Source organism: Lepeophtheirus salmonis, chromosome 2 (genome assembly GCF_016086655.4).
Source record: "Lepeophtheirus salmonis chromosome 2, UVic_Lsal_1.4, whole genome shotgun sequence".
In the NCBI taxonomy this organism is placed as follows: Eukaryota; Metazoa; Arthropoda; class Copepoda; order Siphonostomatoida; family Caligidae; genus Lepeophtheirus; species Lepeophtheirus salmonis.
Window position 1 is genome coordinate 30378532 of NC_052132.2, and position 21220 is coordinate 30399751.

General features: G+C 30.1%; 1 protein-coding gene across 2 annotated transcripts in view; it reads left to right on the forward strand.

Annotated features, from left to right (window-relative positions):
- The window catches only part of LOC121113687 (uncharacterized), a 45460-nt gene extending 25391 nt beyond the window's left edge, over positions 1-20069 (forward strand). The window contains exons 2-3 of one of the 2 annotated variants that reach the window (XM_040707531.2): positions 1828-1866; positions 17653-20069. In XM_040707531.2, the coding sequence (XP_040563465.1) occupies positions 17790-19586 (1797 nt within the window). In that variant the 5' untranslated portion in view covers positions 1828-1866; positions 17653-17789 and the 3' untranslated portion in view covers positions 19587-20069. The remainder of the gene's footprint in view (positions 1-1827; positions 1867-17652) is intronic. The other variant, XM_040707532.2, reaches the window with a different exon arrangement.
- Positions 20070-21220: the final 1151 nt, after the last annotated feature.

Consider the following 21220-nt stretch of genomic DNA (forward strand, 5'->3'; position numbering starts at 1 on the left):
AGACGTAGGAAAGAAGTCTGCCTGCCAGAACGTAGCCAAATGTACTCCCTACCGAAATGATGCACCTTTTTTGACGAGTGTGCCAGGCGCCGTCTTGGGTAAACACATAATTGTCCCAGGGAACGTGCTCTTCAACTATGGCAACACATGGTACCAGGATACCTTCTAGTAGACACCCGTGTTGACCTTAAAGAAGCAGGAAGGTATCTTGCTTCTGTCAGACGCCATGACGACGTGGATCATGATCTAAGCTGGATGTTTGGCCCTGAAGGTTCCCTCAACCTCGAGTTCTTGATTCAGCCAAGAAGTGATCATGTCTACTGTTCAGAAAGCGTCCACTGTGAAGATCTTCTTATCAGAGATCGAATTAGGCACGAAAAAAAACATACACCTATGCCTTTTTGCTTGTTGCTCGGACATTTTTGATTGCACAAAACAAACATCATATTTTAGCTTTTTGCCACCTCTTTCATCAGCGCCAGGTTCAAAAATTGTGATACTTTTATAACTGAGGTTAGACGGCTTCGAATAGGATTCTAATTTTTGAGTCCTGGCCCTTTGCATACCTACATTTAAATTATGCTAAGAGAAAGAAACTGAAAATAAATGTGTTCACCCTGGCAATTAGAATATGATGTTTGAAAGGAAAGTGCAGCTTAGTAATCATAATGGTTCATTAGATTATCTTGCAGCAGCTATGAGATGAAAGAAATACACACAAGTCCCACCCCCTAATAATATAAGTAGGGGTTTCAAAGGCGGTGAGAGGTCAGCGCGGAAATATGATAAGGTTTCTTTACAAAATACCATTTCCATTCTTGTTTTTATTCAAAGAGGACGATATTGTTTGGGACGGGGTTTTATCATAGGCAGGGTCATTTTTATGTAATGTAATGGAGTTGAAAATACCGGGTTCAATAACAATTAATTAGAATACTGTTTTACATACGTCAGTAACCGTGTAGCACTATAGTACTATAAAATGACGCTACTGACTATATTTTTGTAAAAAAATCCCAAAAAAATTGATGAAACTTTATCAAATAGCTTTAAAAATAAAAAAGACTAAACACCTGCATTCCACACAACTTTGGTACTAAAGAAAACAGTTATACTTAAACTAAATCATATTATAGGTGGTAAAAATTTATGAATAATGTCTAAATTAGCCATGTGAAAAGTCGTACATTTTTAGAAAGATATTGTATCCTTACAAGTGTAATAGTTAATTTAGTGCCTACATTATATAAATATGAATCTATAATGATTTAATATATTTTTGCTAATATATATTGGGTTCTTATATAAACAATATTAGAAAACTAATGTTAGAGCTATATTTTGTTTTTTTATTGACAGTGAAGGGCTTAAGTGCTTTTAGTTGCTAGTCCTGTTTTCAAATCAAAATTCGAAGAAAAAAGTTCAACATTTTCTTTAATCTAATGGAAAAAAAGATTTTCATTGTTAAAAAACTTTGTTGATGAGGCCCCCAATTTGGCAAACATCAATAATGCGGACGTCATATGAAAATGTTGTCCCTTGAGCTTTATCTACCGGGATCTCAGTATTCAGTTTTTACACCTACAAGAAATTTCCAAGAAAAATCATTATCTGATGCATTAAATTATTTTGGTGAATAAGTTTTTTATGCTATAATTTATGACATGTTATATAAAATCGAATGGATATTGTTCAGTGTTCTTCAGAAATAAAGTTGGTAACAATTTAAGCTGTACCATCTGCATCGATAAAAATGATGCTCAAATAAGCATTTATAATATACCTACTTATGAAAATTATTTTAATTTAATTCCACTTCTTGTTTAGGAAACGTGGATTAATGTCGGATCTTTCACGAATGTGTGGGTAAGGCTAGCTTAAAATTTATGATTACTTCTTAAAATATAATTTAACTTATTTAGTATATATTTTATACAATTATTTCTCAGGATTTCTAAATTTAAAATTTTACGGAATCTCACAAAACAACAATTTCTGAGCAATTAAAAAACTTAATCTGTTTATATATGTTGCATTCAAATTAAAACTTGTATAAAAAAATTATACAAGCTGTAAAATCCAGGTTTTAAAATGCATTGTTTAACTATAACATTGTATCATAGCTCATACTTTCATTTCATTTTGATCAATTAAAATTAGATGGTTATTATGTATTGATGATTAGTATAACTGTCTACAATTACACTTTATAATGTGTTTTAGTTATCTGTATTAAATTAATCAAAAATAACACTGTATATCGATCATTTATGAAATAGTCCAATATTACAAAGTAAATAATATCACTCCTTCAAAATTATTCATCTCTTTTTCCCCCAACTTGTACAATTTAAGTGTACAAGTTGAAACTTGCACCATTGTATAATCTGATCTTATAGTTTGTAAGTGTCATAACATCTTATTTAATTACAAAATACGTCATTTTAGTTGACAACAATGATTTCATTTTGTTCTATTAAAATTACTTATTTATTATACATCTTGGAAGTGTGGGCCTTTGGAGTATTCAAGGAATACCCTATACCGAGCGGTTCATTAAAATCTGAACACTTTGAATTTTAAACTTTAACAAAATTTATTACTTTACAATATAATTTAAACAAAATTAATACTACAAATAGATGTCTATCTAAATCCTCTGAATGATTAATGTAGCCGTCCTTAGAACAATGATGACTTTAGGCGGCAGAAAAGGCCTGAGATCCGCTACGGATGTATTCCTATGAGATAGCGTTCCAGTGCTGGCTGACAGTGGCTTTGAGGGCCTTCTTATTTTGATGAAGGGCAATGCAGGCCTTTCCCTCGACATGCACCAAAAAGGTGTAGTCGAGGGGGTTGATATCTAGTCCTCTGTGAGGGCGTCCCAGTGCTTTCTGACCAATTTGTTTTAAGGGCATCGGTGTTAGGATGAAGGGCACTGCAGGCATTTTCTTCGACATGCATCCAAAATACGTTGTCGAGGGGGTTGGCATCAGGGTTGTAGAGGGGCCAAAAAATTGTGTATGGTTTAATATAGTGAAATATCAACTAATTTCAATCACTCAGCCTTCATCAATTATTGAATTAGTAAGTTTTCAGATTTCAATGGACCACCCGGTACAAGAGGTATGCAATAATTTCCCTTTCCTTCTTTTTTATATCAGCAAAAGGTTATTTTTTTCTTTTTTTTTCTATAGCAAGAACTTTTTTTAACTAGAAGCTATTTTTTGGAGTAGAATTATTATGAACTGAAAGAGGGAATTGAATTAAAACAATTGTGTAATGATTGTCGTAAATAATTTTATTTATAATCTACATAGTATTCTGATATTCACTAAAATAGAAATGGTTTACAGTGTTATCTTTACAAATGTATGATTTATATTTCATTTGCGGAGTGGAAAAGTAATTTAGTCTAATATAACACATAATAGATGAATATATCTTAGGTATAAGGTTTTTTTATTCAATGTGGTTTCATTTGTTCATTGTTTAAAAATATTTTGATTCTACCATATATACGCGTAGAATGTAATTATGTATTGATTCTGTTCAAAAATATTATCGTGTAGTTTATTTCCTTTGAAAATGATGCTGAAATACATATTTCCACGGATTTCCTGTAATGGTCAATTTTTGTGGTTCTACGAAACATTCCTCCTAGATATTTACACAGAAACAGAAGAATTTGTTATTCAACTTTGCGTCTTCGTGACTAAGCATGATTGCTTAGCCCATGCAACTATAAAGGTTTAATTCATGAATAGATTTGTGAATACAAATTATAAACGTTTTACATTTTGTTTCTGTTTTTTACAAATAGACTGAAATGAAATACTTATGATAACTTGAGTCATATGAAACTATCCAAAATCAAATCAAACAAGAAATTTATAGAAAATTCTCTAGAGTAGGAGTTCTCAAACTTTTTAAACTGCGTACCACTTGAAAAAAAAAATGACGAAAAAGTTATGTTTTTTTGTAAAAATCATATTTTTTTATTTCTTTTACAAGTTTTACAAATCTCATTCTCTTTTTATTACATTTTGAGAGACACTGTTCTATAGAGAGTCTTCACGTGACGTCATCATTTTGTAATCGTGAAGCTATAATGATAAGTGATACTTAATGAGAAAAAAAATCCTGAGGCTATACATCATTTTAGTTTTCCTCTACAATGTTTATTCGATAAATGAGGGGTCAGACTTTTTTTGAGTTGTCTATTTGTACATCTTGATTACAAAAAACCAAAAGTGTTATATATTTTGAGATTTTTGAGCTGTTGCTCAAAAGTTGTGAATATGATTCCTAATGTAATTGAAGTTCATTTTTCCTGCAGATGTTCAAAAATAAGAGTGATTTTCTTTATTTAACAACTCTAAAATTAGAAAATAATTTTTGGAACCATGTGATTTTAGTGCTTTTTGGATGACGCAACATGTTTGTAAGAATTGAAAGTCATATGTACAGACATTTTCTTTTTGTTTGTTTAATGATCCAATGATTATATGTATACTTTCAATTGCATTCATGCAGTTTATGCGTTAAAAAAAAATATCAAAGGTCTCATATTGAAACATTTAAGGTGCATCCATCAAATATGACACGTCTGACGTTTACTGACTAACATTTGTTTTTCGATGTAATAACTACGTTTTTAACGTCATTTTTGGGTTATTATATAATCTGTGACGTCATTAAAACACTCTATATATAGAATATATAGTGTATAAAACGAAATTGAGTATCTATTTGTTGTAATTTTTTTTGAGCATGTGGATAAAGTTTTCAATTATATTTGTTGCAAAATATTCAATTATTAACACAATCAACAACAAATGTATAAATACGATATTACTTTGGAGTAAGAAAAAAAGTAAGTTACTCACATAAAAGTTAGTTTATTTTTTTCTGGAAAATGTTATATTAATTTCGAATGTGTGTTTATATCTTAAGGGAAATCAATCAATCCTGAGAAAATGAGGTTTATATTTTTTTAACTACCCTACTCTAAGGAGTTTAACAAAATGCCTTGGTTTTTCAATTGGTTATACTCAAACTGATTAATATGAAGTATAACGAAATAGATTTAATTAACTAAGTAGTTTTTGGTTCTAATATGTTTATTTCAGCTTCAATATTGATTTGTTTTTAATTTTACTGAAGAAAGAGTCGATGAGAAGTTAAACAATAATTATTCCTTTTCGAACAAATCCCTGAAAATGAAGTGTTTTTGAACCTTTAAATGGTATTTTATTAGCGTTGAACGTCTGCATTACAAATAACGACACATATTTGTAATCAACGTAATAAAAAAAATTAAATCAAAAAAAAACTTTTATTTGAATTATTGTTTTTTTTCACTCAAAAGAAAATCAAACTTATAAAAAGAGTAGAAATATTCAAAAAGTTCAAATCGAAACTTCTCAAAACCAGAATTGATACGAAATAAACTAATTTGAGATTAATGATCAACGTGTATTTCATGTAAAAAAAATGATCAGCAATGGTTCCTTTGTTTATTTAATGGAGGATCAATTAGATTATCGTTTCATTGAACAACTAATAAAATAATGCCTGATATTAGGGGAAAAAAAAAACAACCCTAAGTTTATTAGCATAATACGTGTGTTTTTATTCAAAATGGTTGAGTTGTTACAACTGATATAACTTCTTCAAGTGAATTTAAAAATAAGACATATTTATAAACATTTTTGAAACTTTTTAAACAAATTAAAATATTATCAGTTTGACGTTGTTTCACTAAATATCAATTTTACATATTTTGTTCTTACGAGTAAAAAATCATTTTTAAATATGAAAAGCTGTTCTTTACAGTACTTAAGTTCTTTATTTTATTGACCAAAATTGACAAAATAATGGATTATATGTAAGAAACAAACAAGGAATTCATTTTGGAAGTGTTTTCAGGTAATGGCTCTAGAGTTAGATGACGTCCAAAAAAAATAAAAATACGGATCTTTTTAGGGATTTGACCTCCATATCAAATTTTGAGATATGTATATTTTTTAATTTTGAATAAAAATGGGATGAAACAAATTTAGTTTGAGGGAGAATAACAATTTGATCTCAAAATGTGAAAATTTTTATCTCTCATTAGAAGATAATACATCAATGAAATAAAATATTTTCATACACCAAAGAACCTCCTACTGAGATCAAATTAATCCCATCAACCATAAAATAATGTATGCTACTTTAGTTTTATATTACATATCTATGATACAATAAGAGTATTTCACGCATATACATTATAAGTAGGAACAACGACACAAATGGGCATTTGATCCTTTTGAAGAAATATAAACCTTGTTTTAAACCTTCCCTTCCTTCAAATGGGTTTTCAAATGGTTTTTTAGATACTGTAGTAACTGATCTAATGAAGACACCTAAACTGCTCTCCCCCCCCCAAAAAAAAAAAAATCAAATTGTCTGTGTTACTATCTTTATTTTTTGTCACTTTTTTAACGTGCACAAAATCACTACTCTGGAGTAAACCCCCCCAGGGCAGTACATGGGAATAAATATTTCAAAAATCAGACATTGAGAAGTTGAATTTTATATGCAAATATTCTTTGTATTTCATTTAAATATTATCACGTATGACCACTTACATACAAAGGTAGTTAGGTAGGCAGAATAACCCAATGGCTTCAGTCATTAAGCACCTTACAATGTACATAAGTTAAATAAAGAAATGTCCAAATACTTGCATGCTTTGTATTGTACACATAATATGTAAATGCAATCAAAAAACCACTCCTATGTTTAATTCGTATAGTTTCAAATCGGAAGCGCACTTTCCTGTTTGTGCGTATGTATACATACGAGTAAACGTATATAGTTAGATTCTTTGTTACCGCTAGTTTAATGATACGACATAAATTATCATTATTGTTCTTGGCAATATGAATTGCAGTTCCTATTTCATCACTACATGTATATACATATTGAGAAAGTTTTTCTAATTTATTTGAAATTTGATAATTACCTTTGTCAATATATTTAGAGATACATATATCTTATTTTGATCACTTTTTTAAATGAACTTATCGCATTTATAATTAGGATCACATAAAAAGGGCAATTGTATAGATGTTGGATTATTTGAGCCAGATGTTGCTATAATATTTGATTGGGCAATGAGTAGCAAAGCGTGGCCTCTAGAGGTTGCTTAAGAAATACTTCAATATATTTTTTTATTTTCAAAAATAACAAAAATATATAATTTTTACAAAACATGTAAGCAAGACCATTGTGAACTTGGTGACTCAATTCACCTTCAGGATCAATCACAGCCTTTAGACATCGCTGGAAGGCCTTGCAGGATAATTATCATATAACATTTATTACTACACTTCAAATAAAACATATAATCAGTACGGGCATAAATAAAAATAAAATTATCTAGCGGTGCCCTTGCAATAGTTTGCCAGATTAAGTAACTTCGTGCAGTCCGTCCTGAACGTGTTCTAGGGATGGTGCATTATTCAGCTAGCTCCCGATATCAGAATTCATTAAAAGCTTGAGAGGCTGGAGACGGAATATCTTTGAAAAGGTCGTATATTAAGAAATGAAACAAAAATCCTTTGTCTTATTTTCTCTTCTTATTTCTTTTCGAAACCTAATCCTTTTCTTTTAAAAAAAGTGTGCAAAGATTCATACCAACATGCAGGCAGAATAATTCTTAAAGTTTTACATTCTTTATTCTTTTATTTGATATGAAATAGTCGTTTGTTATTCAAAAATTGGTTTAAAAAAATATTATTTTAAGGCCACCATGACCTTCAAAGCCACAACTTGTTACCCCAACCATCTCTTGAGCTTTAAATCTTACATGACAAAATATAAGGAAAATCCATTCATTCTAAATATTCTTTGAAATATATTGAAGTACCATCCCTTAGAAAAATTTGATACAAAAAGTACCGAATAAATTAAGGATTTCTCTCGAAGGAGGAACAAAATTATGATACACAAAAATTCAAGTCTCAGTGTATAATGATTAATTGTTCATTATTTGTAAGAAGATTTTTTCATGTCTTATACCTGTAAGAAAAGGTATTTATATACATTTCATTGTCATTTTATATATTCGTATAGTTTATGTGTGAATATGTGAAGCTTTGTACTTATTAGTCTGTGATTGTTAGAGTGCTTAGGATTTTTAGATCTTTTGAAGTTTGAAATTAATTTTTAACTATAATGTTTTTTAAACAAAGGCAATTTTAATTTTATGTGTTTATTTTCATACATCTAAAAATTATAAATAATGACCTTGCTTTTGAGCAAATAACCTAATCTTATTATATAACCAAGTAAGTACACATTACTTATATCTTACTTATAGAAGTGAATGGTTTTTTTTTTTTTTTTTTTTGAAAAATACGGGTATACCGTAGACTCAAAGTAGTATTTACAAACCTATAAATAAAAATTTCCCTCTACAGATAGATGGTCCATTCAGAGAGATTTTACCTTCCTTCGTATAGATGTACACTGATACATCCAAAAGAGAAATTTCTTACCTACGTATAACCTGTGAATTCCTCATTTGGAATTATCACGTATAAAAAAATACATCCTAGAGAAATCAATGTGATATTGAGGTGCTTGAACGATTCATTTAATATAAATGTATGGTATACTAAAATTGACTTTTAGTATGCCTCTTTGATAAACAAACATACATATTAGTGTTGTTCGATATACCGGTACTGTACTAATACAGGGGTACTCACTCATTTAATCTATTTTGGGCCTACCTCTGACATAAAAAAATTATTAAAATTATGACCGAGCCCCACTCCAAACAAAAATCCTTTGGAGTGATTTTCATAACATGTGCTTGGCCCTTAACGACTATTATATTTTATATTTGTAAGAAATACCAGGTTATCCTTCAAGAATTATTTCACTTGACAATGGTAGCCATCTGTGGTAGAACTTTTTTGATATGATTGCTCACAATTATGGATGAGCCTTCATATATTAGTTTGTAAACAAAGCGCCAGGGAGTGACGCTGTCTTGCAGCAATATGATAAAATTCCCTGAATTATAATATTATTTAATTAAAAAATGGATGTATGTTACTAATATAGAGAGGGCTGTGAACATTCTTTTCTGCATGTGCCATTTCTTTTTTAAACAACTACGTGAAGCAACAAGCTACAAACTTTACCACCACCAGTTGGATAATATATTTTTTTAAGTCTAAATATACTCTATTGGAATCTTATCCCGGTTGTAATGAGATAATCTTGTTCCCTCTTAAACTTTCAGATTATTTTTTTTTAAATGAACCCCAATCTCTCTCACTGTTTCTTATTTGCTGCATTGGGGTTTAGTTTTTATTCAATTGTGTATCCCATTTTCTTAGATTTGAGGTGTTTACTATTCATTTACTATTTTTATTCATATATTTACTGTTATTACTTTTAATGTCATACGAAGAGTCGTCAAATTATGTACACTTACCCACTTGTCGATAGATCATATATATTCTTCGGAAAAAAAGTCTTGAAATGTACCAAAAAACGTAACAGTACTTATTTTGGAGCCGGTGCGAAAATATTTGTTCCATAATAACACTAATACATGTATTATAGTGATATGCAAAATAATTTTTTACCCACTTCATATTTATGATTGGATGATGATGCAGATTAGCTTAATGTATAATTAGGTAATTATTTTACCAAACATTCATCCTCAAAGAACATAACACATATGATTATATATTAATGAAACGACATATTTGCAGTCAAAAAAAGAGAGAGAGAATAGAAGTACCAAGCCTCTTTCAAAAACAATTTGATACCTACATACGTATATGAAGTTCCCTCAAGGTATTCATTTCCATTTTAATGTAGGTAGTTTTAAACGTACATAAAAGTACATTGCACAACTATTTCTTAATCTACATTAATTTTAACCTTTGAGTTACTAACTCATGTTTTCCCCTTATAATACATTAATTATTAGATTTTCTCCTCATGATTTGGGCACATCCTAAGTTTTCTAGCTTGCTAAGGGTGTAGGTGTCTTCAAAATACGTCATTAATATGATCTAATCACGGATATTGAGGAATCTATTATAATATTTACCCATACGTAGTTAGTTTATACTTCTATGTTCTCTCCTGTGTATAAAAAACATCAATATCTGAAAGATGGGGAATATGTACCATATATGTATAGCTTTTTTGGAATTGGTAATCTGATGAATACATTTTTTTTCCTTAGCTGTTGTCATGATTATTTAAATCCTAAGTAGTGAACTTATTCTCCAAATACATTCAATTATATTTTAAACTTGATATAACATTTGTGTATGCCCCTAAATGACGGAGAGTTCGGGAGTTATGATGAAGTCCTATTTGTACTCCAAGTAAAATTGAGGATCAACATCTGAGTAATTCTTGCCCATATCCTGTCTTATTTTCTTCTCCATCTTTGTTACAGCTGCTAGTAGCTGATCTATTGAAACGCCATGAAAGCAAATGGACTCTCCTGCAAAACATTTTTCAAATTGTCAGGGTTACGTTTTTGAGTTTCGGTTTCTTTTTTGACATCCCGAAAATACACCAGATTATCATCACTACATATGTCATACCGACGGTATTTATTAGTTTTTGTAATAAACTAATAAGTATACTAACTATTAATAAACACAAGTTAGCCCACTATCCTTTAAACAAACAATTTTGAAAAAAAAAACAACGCATATTCCCTATCAAAAAATAATAACAGCATCTCTAGGAAATAAAATAAAAGCCTGCTAAGATTACCAATTGCTAAAAAAAAAAAAAAAAATACGACTTTAAAGCAGTAAATATGAGATACTTTACGTGTGGGTTCTTAATATGTGGTTTAAAATAATCCCTGATATTATTATTCAAATAATTATATATTTTAAAATTTCTTCTAAAAATGATTTTTTTTTATTCACCAAGTTTCAATTTTTGATACAACCTGTTACATACATATTTAGATGTACAAGTTCTGTATTGTTTTTGCACGCCTTTTTGTAAATAGGGGATTATCTATGAATTAAATGTATTCATTTTACTGCTTCATTACCACATCGATTTATCATTCATTGATGGAATTTTTGTGTAAAGATGCATTCGAATCTCAATGGTGTCTCCAAAACATTTTTATACTTTTTGTCCACTGTTGATATATCTTGGTTTTTTATGGTACTGAGCATATAAACAATATCTTACTTATAAGCTGTAAATATACTCCATTACACTTACAATTACAGTTTATGACGTAATTCACTAATTAGAAACAAAATTTAAACCTAGTTCCTCTTTTTCGAAAACTAAAGTTATGTACTTGGTTTAAAATGAAATTTAAATATTGCATTTATTATGGAAAAGGTGAGTTTCCCAATTTTATTGAACGTGTAGAGGTCCCAACATGTTAGGAGTTGACAATGGATTTGCATGAGTTGTACGTATAATAATATCAAAACTTTAACTTATTCTCCTTGAAATTGAAGGAGTTATGTGATTTACAATGTTTCTTGTATGTATACGAGAAAATGCAATAAAATATTAATTTGTAAACACTTTTTAATAATTATTATGCCTACAAAGTCTAATTCATCGTTTACAGAGGAAACACCATCATATCGCTAAATCTTTTCATTTTGAAAAGGATTATTGTTAAGGGTTCAATTATTCTAATATACAAAGTTGTCAATTGGTCAGTTCAAATCATGTATTAATCACTCCTAGGTTAAAATGGATATTTTGGTTGGAATAAAAACTCGTATAAAACCATGAAAAATAAATCAAAGTCGACATGTAATGTAAGGAAATATTTCCAGGTTGAAAATCTTATGCTATTCCCAAAAATAATCCTTTTATGTCGAGAGTCAAAGTTCAAAAATTAATAAATCTACCTTATCTATCCACTCTCTTTTGATGGTAAAATCGTTTTCTTCTTCTTTGTATTATTGACTGAATACAGTTTCTCTTTTCATTTTTTACCGGATTCACTTTCCTTTAGTACCAAAAAAAAAAAAAAACCGGAGACAAAAAGCTATGAAAGCTTTTAACAATACAAAGATTTATTTTGAAAAGTTATTTTAATTGCACATCGGCATGATGTGAACATTCGTTGATATTATTTTTGCAAGTAATTTTGCTTAATGATACTTTATATAATAGTTTATTTAATTTGTGAACAAAGCATTGTATTATGTGTAGATTTGTAAAAAATATGAACTAAAACGAGAATAATACTTTTTGTCTGAACAGAGTTATTTTTTTAATTTACAAAGCTGATGTCCTTATTAAGGATGGTAAATTTGTTTAAATGGTCATGAGCAAAAAAAACTATGTAAGAGAGAATGTCATAAAAAATATTGTCAATTTGAGAGACGAGTGACGACAAAATTCAACCGACAGGGGTCATTATAAATTAGTGCTTGCTGATACACTATATTTTTTTTCAAAAAAGGGATGAATAATCTCACCAGGCCCGGACACTGGAAGGATTGACAGATTGAGAGCTCTTTCTCGATTCGGTGGGTGGTGGTGCATGGCTGTTCTTAGTTGGTGGAGTCATTTGTCTGGTTAATTCCGATAACGAACAATACTCTGTATTTCTAAATAGAGTTAACGTCATTTTTTTTGCGTTAACTTTTCTTCTTAGAGGGACTGGTGGCGTCTAGCCACACGAGATTGAGCAATAACAAGTCTGTGATGCCCTTAGATGTTCCGGGATGCACGCGCGCTACACTGAAGGGATCAGCGTGTTTTCCCTGGCCGAGAGGTTCGGGTACCCGTTGAACCCCCTTCGTGGTAGGGATCGGGGCTTGCAATTATTCCCCGTGAACCAGGAATTCCCAGTAAGCGTAAGTCATAAGCTTACGTTGATTACGTCCCTGCCCTTTGTACACACCACCCGTCGCTACTACCAATTACGACCTTAATATATTATTTCTACCATAATACACATGATTTTTTTTTAAAGTTACATTAACCCTAATTTAGAAATTATTCCCATCCCAAAATGTTACTCTGAAATTCTTTAAGAGTGAACATCTAAGAATAAAGTGTTCATGAATGAAGGAGAGTAAGGCTAAAAATTTGTTGGGGATTTATAATTCTAAAGCTGTGTTACCACAACTATCATGTGTGTACACGTATACGCGTAAAAACAGTTTATTATTAAAATTTTGCATATTATAATCGTCAACCCGTAATAGTTTTTCCTTTCAAAAGGAAAAGGTTTTGTGATTAAAATTATAAATGTTTGTATGAGGTAAATACCATGATAAATATAATTTTCAGAAACTAAAATTACTAACATGGTATTCTAAATCACGGGGAAATTGATTAAGGTTTGCAGATTACAATAATGTACAAAGTTTTTAAAATTAAATAGCGTGCCCACGCATGATAGGTCTAGTTAGCCAATCTTAGTCCTTATTGGACTCGGAGGAGAATTGAGGATGATCATTGGACTCATTCCTTTTTATGTTTCTAAGTTATACGAAGATAAATTTGTGGTTATTGTCATCCATTCTTAGCTAATTGCAAATCATGACAGCTTGGTTCTTTTTTTCCTAAACCTTCTTTAAACTGTTGGAGTTACCATGTCCTTGTTCGGTTTTATTTTATGGTAGCGTGGTGTCCAATTTTTTAAAACCTTAATTATGAGGCATCAACAAATAGATAAAAAATATTGCATGACATAGAATATATGTATGTACAAGTTACATGTCATTACATGATATAAGTCATAGCCCGGTTGGAAGTATATGTAGATAAATGCATAGGCGCATAATATCATCTTGATATAATAAGTAAATCTAGAAAGTTAACTGTTATTTATACAAAGATAAATGTGTTATTTCTTCTTTGAATATAACATATTGAGTTACTGGTCGTTAATATTAATATATTAAAGTATCTTAAATAACTCTCACTTATTATACCTAGGAAGAGAGGAATATAGAAAGAAATTGCGTTAAATTGTTTTCTAAAAACATATATAGGAATGAAGGATATCCTGACGTCTGACAAACTACATAGCAAGAAGGAAAGTCTCAAAAATGCAATAATTCATAAAAATGGATTATAAATTATAAGGTTTTTTACCATTTGACAAAAAGCAATGTAAATAATATGTTATATTATATAGTTCAACTCTCTATAAGTTATATTCCCTTGTTCATCCCACAGATACGGACGTGTAAACGGAACTCTTTTCCTTTTTTCTATCCGTGTTTATCATGTAAAAAAATATCTTGAATGATGTTATAAGCATCTTCAAAACGTACGTAACATGCGTAGTTACTACGCAATTCTTTCTATTCTATATTTGTTACATCCTTTATATGAAAGAAAAAAAAATAGGCATATGAGTAGCTACTCACACATCATATCCTTATTTCTCTAACCTTTATTATTGAGGACGAGAATATATTTTGATATAAATGCCTATAGGTACAGATTGAGTTTGGAAACAATATGCATGACCTTTCAACAATAAAACAAAAAGGAACAATTTACATCAAGGTGGCAAAAATTCCCGATCGCAATTGAGAAAATAAATATATTATCCATGCAAATGGCCGTATGAAAGCCAAATAAAGTCTTATAAATCAAATGAAGGCGCTATAGGAAAGGGATCGGCAAGTTTTTGGAGTGAGATGGCCAAATTGCCTTTTTAATGTGAATTAAAAGGTCATGTTAATATATATGTCTAGACGAGGATGTATAATAAAAGTACATTTTGTTCAACTTAAACCGTTTTTGCTCTAAAAACCTGTTCTATTTGAAGGTTAAATGAATGACAAGGAATTAATCAATGAGTATATTATATTCATATCTAATATACAGGGAACTTATAGCATGGGGAGGCCATACGAAGAGCGTTCACTACGAATATATAAATGATTTAAAATATGATAGGTTTGGGATATTCAGGAGTTATAGAAAATCTTGTGGGAATAGATCTACTCCATACAGTGCGTATGCTATAACATATATTGTTGTAGGGCTGTATAAAGGACCTATAGGAGGTCACATCCAAATAAGTTAGGTTACCCAACCCAGGGGAGTCCGCTGAGTTATATACATTTTTTTTTGGAAGGGGGAGTGGCTGGTTTTTGGATTTAAAAAAAGAATCTTAGAAAAAAAAATTGAAAAATTTTGGGAAAAAATATTTTAAATATTAAATAATTTGGAGAAAAAAATTAATATCCACAGCTATTGATAAAAAATAAAAATTTTTGAAAAAAAAGTTCAAATATTAAATTATTAAAAGTAGAAAAAATTTACAAAAATCTATAACTGTACAAAAATAATTATTTTTTTAAACTAATGTTTATATAAAGTTTTGACAGAAATATTTCAAATATTAAATTTGGAAAAACATTTGAAAAATCATGTTAAATATTTTGAAAAATAAAATCAAATATTAACCTTTCTTGTAGAAAGCAAAAATTCCTTCATTTAGGGGCTACAGGCACTCTAGCCTACCCCTGTGAACTCCCCTGGAAATTAACTCCTATATTTTTTTTCCTGATATACGGAGTGGGATTTGTGTTTATTACCTTCCTTTCATGGCGGATCGCAAGCCAGGACAGCTAAGCTGCTCTTCTCCAATGCATTCTTTAAGCTAGCAGGGGTATCCTTACCACTGGATCGTGATTAGATCGTGATATGACTTCTTAACAGTCGTGGAGAGATTATTTTTATATCCAGTTCTAATTAAGTACTATAGCAATCTCGATTATATGGATAGTGACTATTTTAAATCACATTAACTTTGTAAATTGTGTTATTTGATGATATTTGTAGTTGCAGAGGTAGTTTTAGTTGAGAGGGTGACCTATGGTAAGTATAAATGTGTGGGCTCTTTATTTCATTTTTAAAATTTGACTTTAATGTCCACTTTTTTTAAGTGGATTTTTTTTAAAAAGAAATTTCTTGTTTTATTTCAGAAATAAATATTTAACATCGACTCTTGGTTTTTTGTTAAGGATTCCTATTTTTAATACTAAAGTGTAGCTTAGAGCATGTACTCCCAATTCTCCCCGGTTGAAAGTTTTTTTTTTTTTTTGAATAAAAGAGAATACAATCAATTTGATTTTAATGAAAATAAAGAATTATTTGTCAAATTCAAGAAAAGTTGAGATTCTCTGTTCTCGACAACCTATAGCTCACATTCTTCGGTATCTAATCTTATGTCAGAAATTTGAAAATAAACCCAGAATAAATTCCGCTCAAAATAAAGAATTTAAATTATTTTTTGGTGTTATATGAAGATTTTTTATGTACAGTTGGACCAAAGTTGCATTCAGGGTGCATCATAAGGTCCAAGAGTTCATTTTGAGCATATTCCTGATGATTTTAAGATATGTGTGAATATTATTTTGTGTTATTGACAAATAATAATATTTCATTTCTTAACGGACTGGATACAAAGTTTCTTGTATTTTTTTTCTCTCTGCTGGAAGTTTAAGTATAACTAGTTGGTTGTCATGACAATTTAATCAGAAAAAAAGTATTAAAAAAATTGATACAACAACGGAAAGAAATAAATTCATCACAAAATAATTACGTAATTTAAAAGGTCACGATGCAAAAAAAATAGACTATTTGTTATCATTTAGGTACTTCATGAATGGGGATTTTGACTAGTTCTTAATTTTTAAATTATTATTTTTAGCGTAGAATATAATCAATTACTTTTACTAAGGATTTATACATTTCACCTGTCTCTATATACCTAAATTAGAAACAAACATTGACGCAGCTTTCTTAAAAATAAAAATATATATAAAACACTCTTCAGAGTATGACTATAGTTTTTTGTTAGTTGGTGTATTGAAAAAAAAAAGTATATATATATTAATACTGAAGTGTGTAGAGCAAAATATAATGAGGGAGCAATCAACTATGCAACAAACTTTCTCATGTGTAAGTGTGTCGAAAGAAATCCACATACATACCTATGTATATACAAATGAATTAATATTCAATGCGTAAAACTCATGGGTAAGACAACACCATTTCTCATTCAATATATCACCTTTTTTTTAATTGTTACTTAATAAGATCCTTGATTATTTATTTATAAATTTGTCATTTTATTTTGTAGTCATATTAAAGAATGAGTATATTACTCACATAAATACATAGATGGCGCTTTAAATTCATTTCATCAGGTGTCGTTGTTTTTGTATCAAACACTCAACAATTGCTCACCAAACAATGACAATTTTTACGTTTGAATCTTAACCGTCTTTTTTTATTTATTAACAAAATCATGAAATTCAAGGTTAATTGTGACTAAAATTACAGACCCATAATTGAATATTTAATTTCAAGTAACAAAACAATTTATTGCTTAGTGATTTAATGAAATGTTTTGATTTTGATTATAATGGTACCCTCTATGATGATTGAAATAGCCTACTTATCTCCATGGCTATGACAATAAATATTCACAATCATAGAAAAAACTCAATTATAAAAAGTTACGTAGTCAAAACATTACATTATTTTAACAAAGAGCTAAGCAACAAATTCTATGAATACTTTTCCCATAGCTACACATACCTAACTCTTGTTCATCCATGATTTTTTTTTTTTTTTCAGAATGACTTCTCAAAGGAATGGAATGCGGAAGGTTCTTTTGACGACTTTATGATATTAAAAAAGGAGTTTGCTATTTTGTAGACATAACAGAGAAACGAAGTAAAACCCAAGAGCAACAACAATAACACTTCTCCAAAATGTTTTCTCTTAGCTCAATTTTCCATTCAACCTCACTATGTACCAATAGTGGACTTCTATTCAGTCGACCTCATAAAAGACTTATTTTATTTTTAGTGCTATGGACTTGTCTCTGTTATTTTGTTTTTAGGATAAATTTCCGAGAGGAACTCATCAACGACTTTTATAATACACGTGAACTTTTAGCTAAGGTTGTAGAAACAGGAAAGCCAAATAAAAGGAATGGAAATCCTTTGTCTGGATCCGGAAGTGAGTCCGCCATTAGTAGTGGAGGAAGCACTACCACAACAACTTCCTCTGTTTTTAATATTTTTGATGCTGAGCTAGCAGTTGACAAATCTCCAGCTCAAAGTGAACAAGATTTAGTCAAGGATCTTCAAATGAAACTCCCTAATTTACCAATTGTTTATCTTCAAGAAAATAAGAACAAAAATTGGCACTATAGGAATCAAAGCACTTGTGCCAAGTTCCCAACCCTCTATGACTTGCACTTTAACAATATATATTGGCAAGAGACAGAGACATCTAACGGAACTTTTTTCTTTTACGGAGCTTATTTAGATGTTAGGAAAAAGAATCAGTTGGGTCCCACGGTGCGGATCCTTAGTATGATTAATCGTATACAACCCACGATTAAAACATTTTGTCAACTATGGTTCAAAGGCTCTAAGGAACCGGTTATAGCTAAGGTCTATGAGTATAAATATATTTGGTATCATAAATGGGGGAACTATAAAACCGGAATATTTCAACCCTATCTCATTGCCTGCCCTATTCCTAAAAGCCATTGGTATAAGGAGCCAGTTTCAGTTTCTGTAGTGGAACACATGTGCGATATTGCCACAAACAATCTTCGTGTCATTTACAATAAACTTGATACAGGTGTTAAGAAAAAGGAGTTTGCTGTTTGCGTCAAGGGTTTGGATTTCCCCTCCACGGATTTGAGTGTTAGACTCGTTGAATGGATCGAAACTCTACATACTCTGGGTGCAGACAAAGTATTTTTATACAATCTGGAAATCCATCCTAATGTGACCAAAGTCTTAAACTATTATGTAAAAAAAGGACTCGTGGACTTGACGCCTATTTCTCTTCCTGGCTATCAACCTAATATGCCTCATCTCCAGCATTTATATTTAAAGAGTAAACTCACAAATAAGCGTCAAAATGAACTCATTCCTTACAACGACTGTCTTTATCGGAATATGTATCGTTATGAGTACATTGCTCTCTTGGACATTGATGAGGTCATCACACCCCTCAAACACAAATCATGGAGTGAAATGATGAAGTATGTGAGGGCATCTTCGCTTGCCATCAAAAATGAAACCAGAGCCTCATACAACTTTAGAAACGTGTATTTTATGGATGAAATGCTCAAGGCACATGGTGGCTTCAACAAAGACATACCGCAATATTTGCACATGATGCAACACGTATATCGAAGCGCAAATTATACTAAACCAGGACAGTATATCAAATGTTTCCATAACCCTGAGAAAGCTCTCATACTTCATAACCATTTTCCTCTGGGTTGCCTTGGAGTGTGTACATCTTATCCAGTAGATAACTCAATTGGACATCTTCAGCATTATCGTAAAGATTGCGTTTCCACACTTAAGAAATCATGTGATAGGGACTATAAGAAAGTAAGTGTGAAGGATATATCCTTGTGGAAATGGAAAACTCCTATTGTGAGCAATGCAACAGAAGCTCTTTCCGCACTTGGATTTTTTAAAAATAACCCAACCGGTCCTTCTGGACTCATATCTGAGTCTATGCTCTCAAAGCCCTAGTAGAGAAAAAATATAGTTCTGTCAAAAAAATGCTGTCAGGGTATTTGAGTCAGTCAGTCAGAAAAATACAAACCATGACGTCTAAATTGTCTTACTGTAGAAAAAATTTGTGGATTTTACATTTCATAATAAATTATAATTGAGGAATTTTGCATTTTTGATTTATATATATTTTTTTTTTTCATTTTGATTGGTGGAAGTCGTTTTTTTTTTTCAATAATAATAATTTATTGTCTGTTGTTTCATTTGTGGCATCTTATATTCAATATTTGTATGTTAGTGGGATTTTTATATTTTTTTTAAGTATGAGTATTTTTTGTGAAGTGAAGTAATTCTTGCAGTTAAAAATCTTTGGATATTATTCAGTTTTTCAACCGCCATATTGATTGTATCTTTTAAATGTTTTATCAGTATAGTATAATAATCTTTTGTATTGATTTTTTTTTTTAAATATATGAAATAAAACGAATATTTAAAAAAAAATCTATTATCTTTCATTTAATACTCAGCACAGACTACCTTATCCTTGGATACCATTTATAAAATCTGACATTACTATGAGCTCGATTAATCATTTATAAATAGAGAGAACATTGCCTACTCTTCTGGTATTCCCCTTTAAAATAAACCAGTTACGAGAATATATTTTATTTTTATATTGTGTAATTTTTTAAGAGTAATCAAAAAATAACTTTTCATTTCCAAAAAGGGTTGAAATGTAGTAAACCATTTCATAAAATATCCCTTATTATACTATTTTATAAGATTAGTAAGTATTCAAACTTTATTACCGAAATACTTTTATAATATTTTGGATTATATCGGTTTATGGTGTTATAAATTGTGTAATAAGTGGGTTTTTCAAAGTTTTGAATTTCCTAAGTTAACCTGTAGTAATTGAGTCCAAATTTGGACAGATATAAAAATGAAGATATTTTTTTCTGGATATAATACATTACCATGAGTCATCTTGAAGGGACCCACATGATGAGACAAACTGTCTTATATCAGTGTTTCTCAACCGGTGGGTAACAATCAAAAAGTGTGTAAAATATCACATTTAGCTGTTTTTTTTTAAATGATTATATTGTAAATATATACGATATTTGTGTAGAATTCAAAGTAGATATCACTTTTCTCTTAGTCATCTGAATTCCAAAATATTTGCAAATATTGAAATTCGGGACTATTATTGTTCATATTCCTTTTTTACCATTAAAATAATACCCAAATTAGAATTAGAATTAACAAAACGTATGTAAAAGTGTTTTTACAGTTAAAAAGTGTTTTTATTGATTCTGCATCTTGTATCTATCTCGATATAATTCCATTTTTAGACTGAAAAATGATGAAAAACGATACCTTCTTTGGACATTTATTCATAATACATAGTTATGAGATAGCTTATATCAAAGCAAAATAATTAATGTATAATTTAAAAAAAAGATCTATTCAAAAAATATGCATTTCCAATAATTTTTGTTCCATTTTGTATTTTTTAAGTGATACCATTTTTTATGGGGGTGTACTCGCAAATGGTCAAGGTTATTATCAGATTTTTTCGACTTCAACGCAAATTGTCTGACGTCATACCCTGTGAAAGGAAAACTACCAGACCTTAGTAGAATGGACTC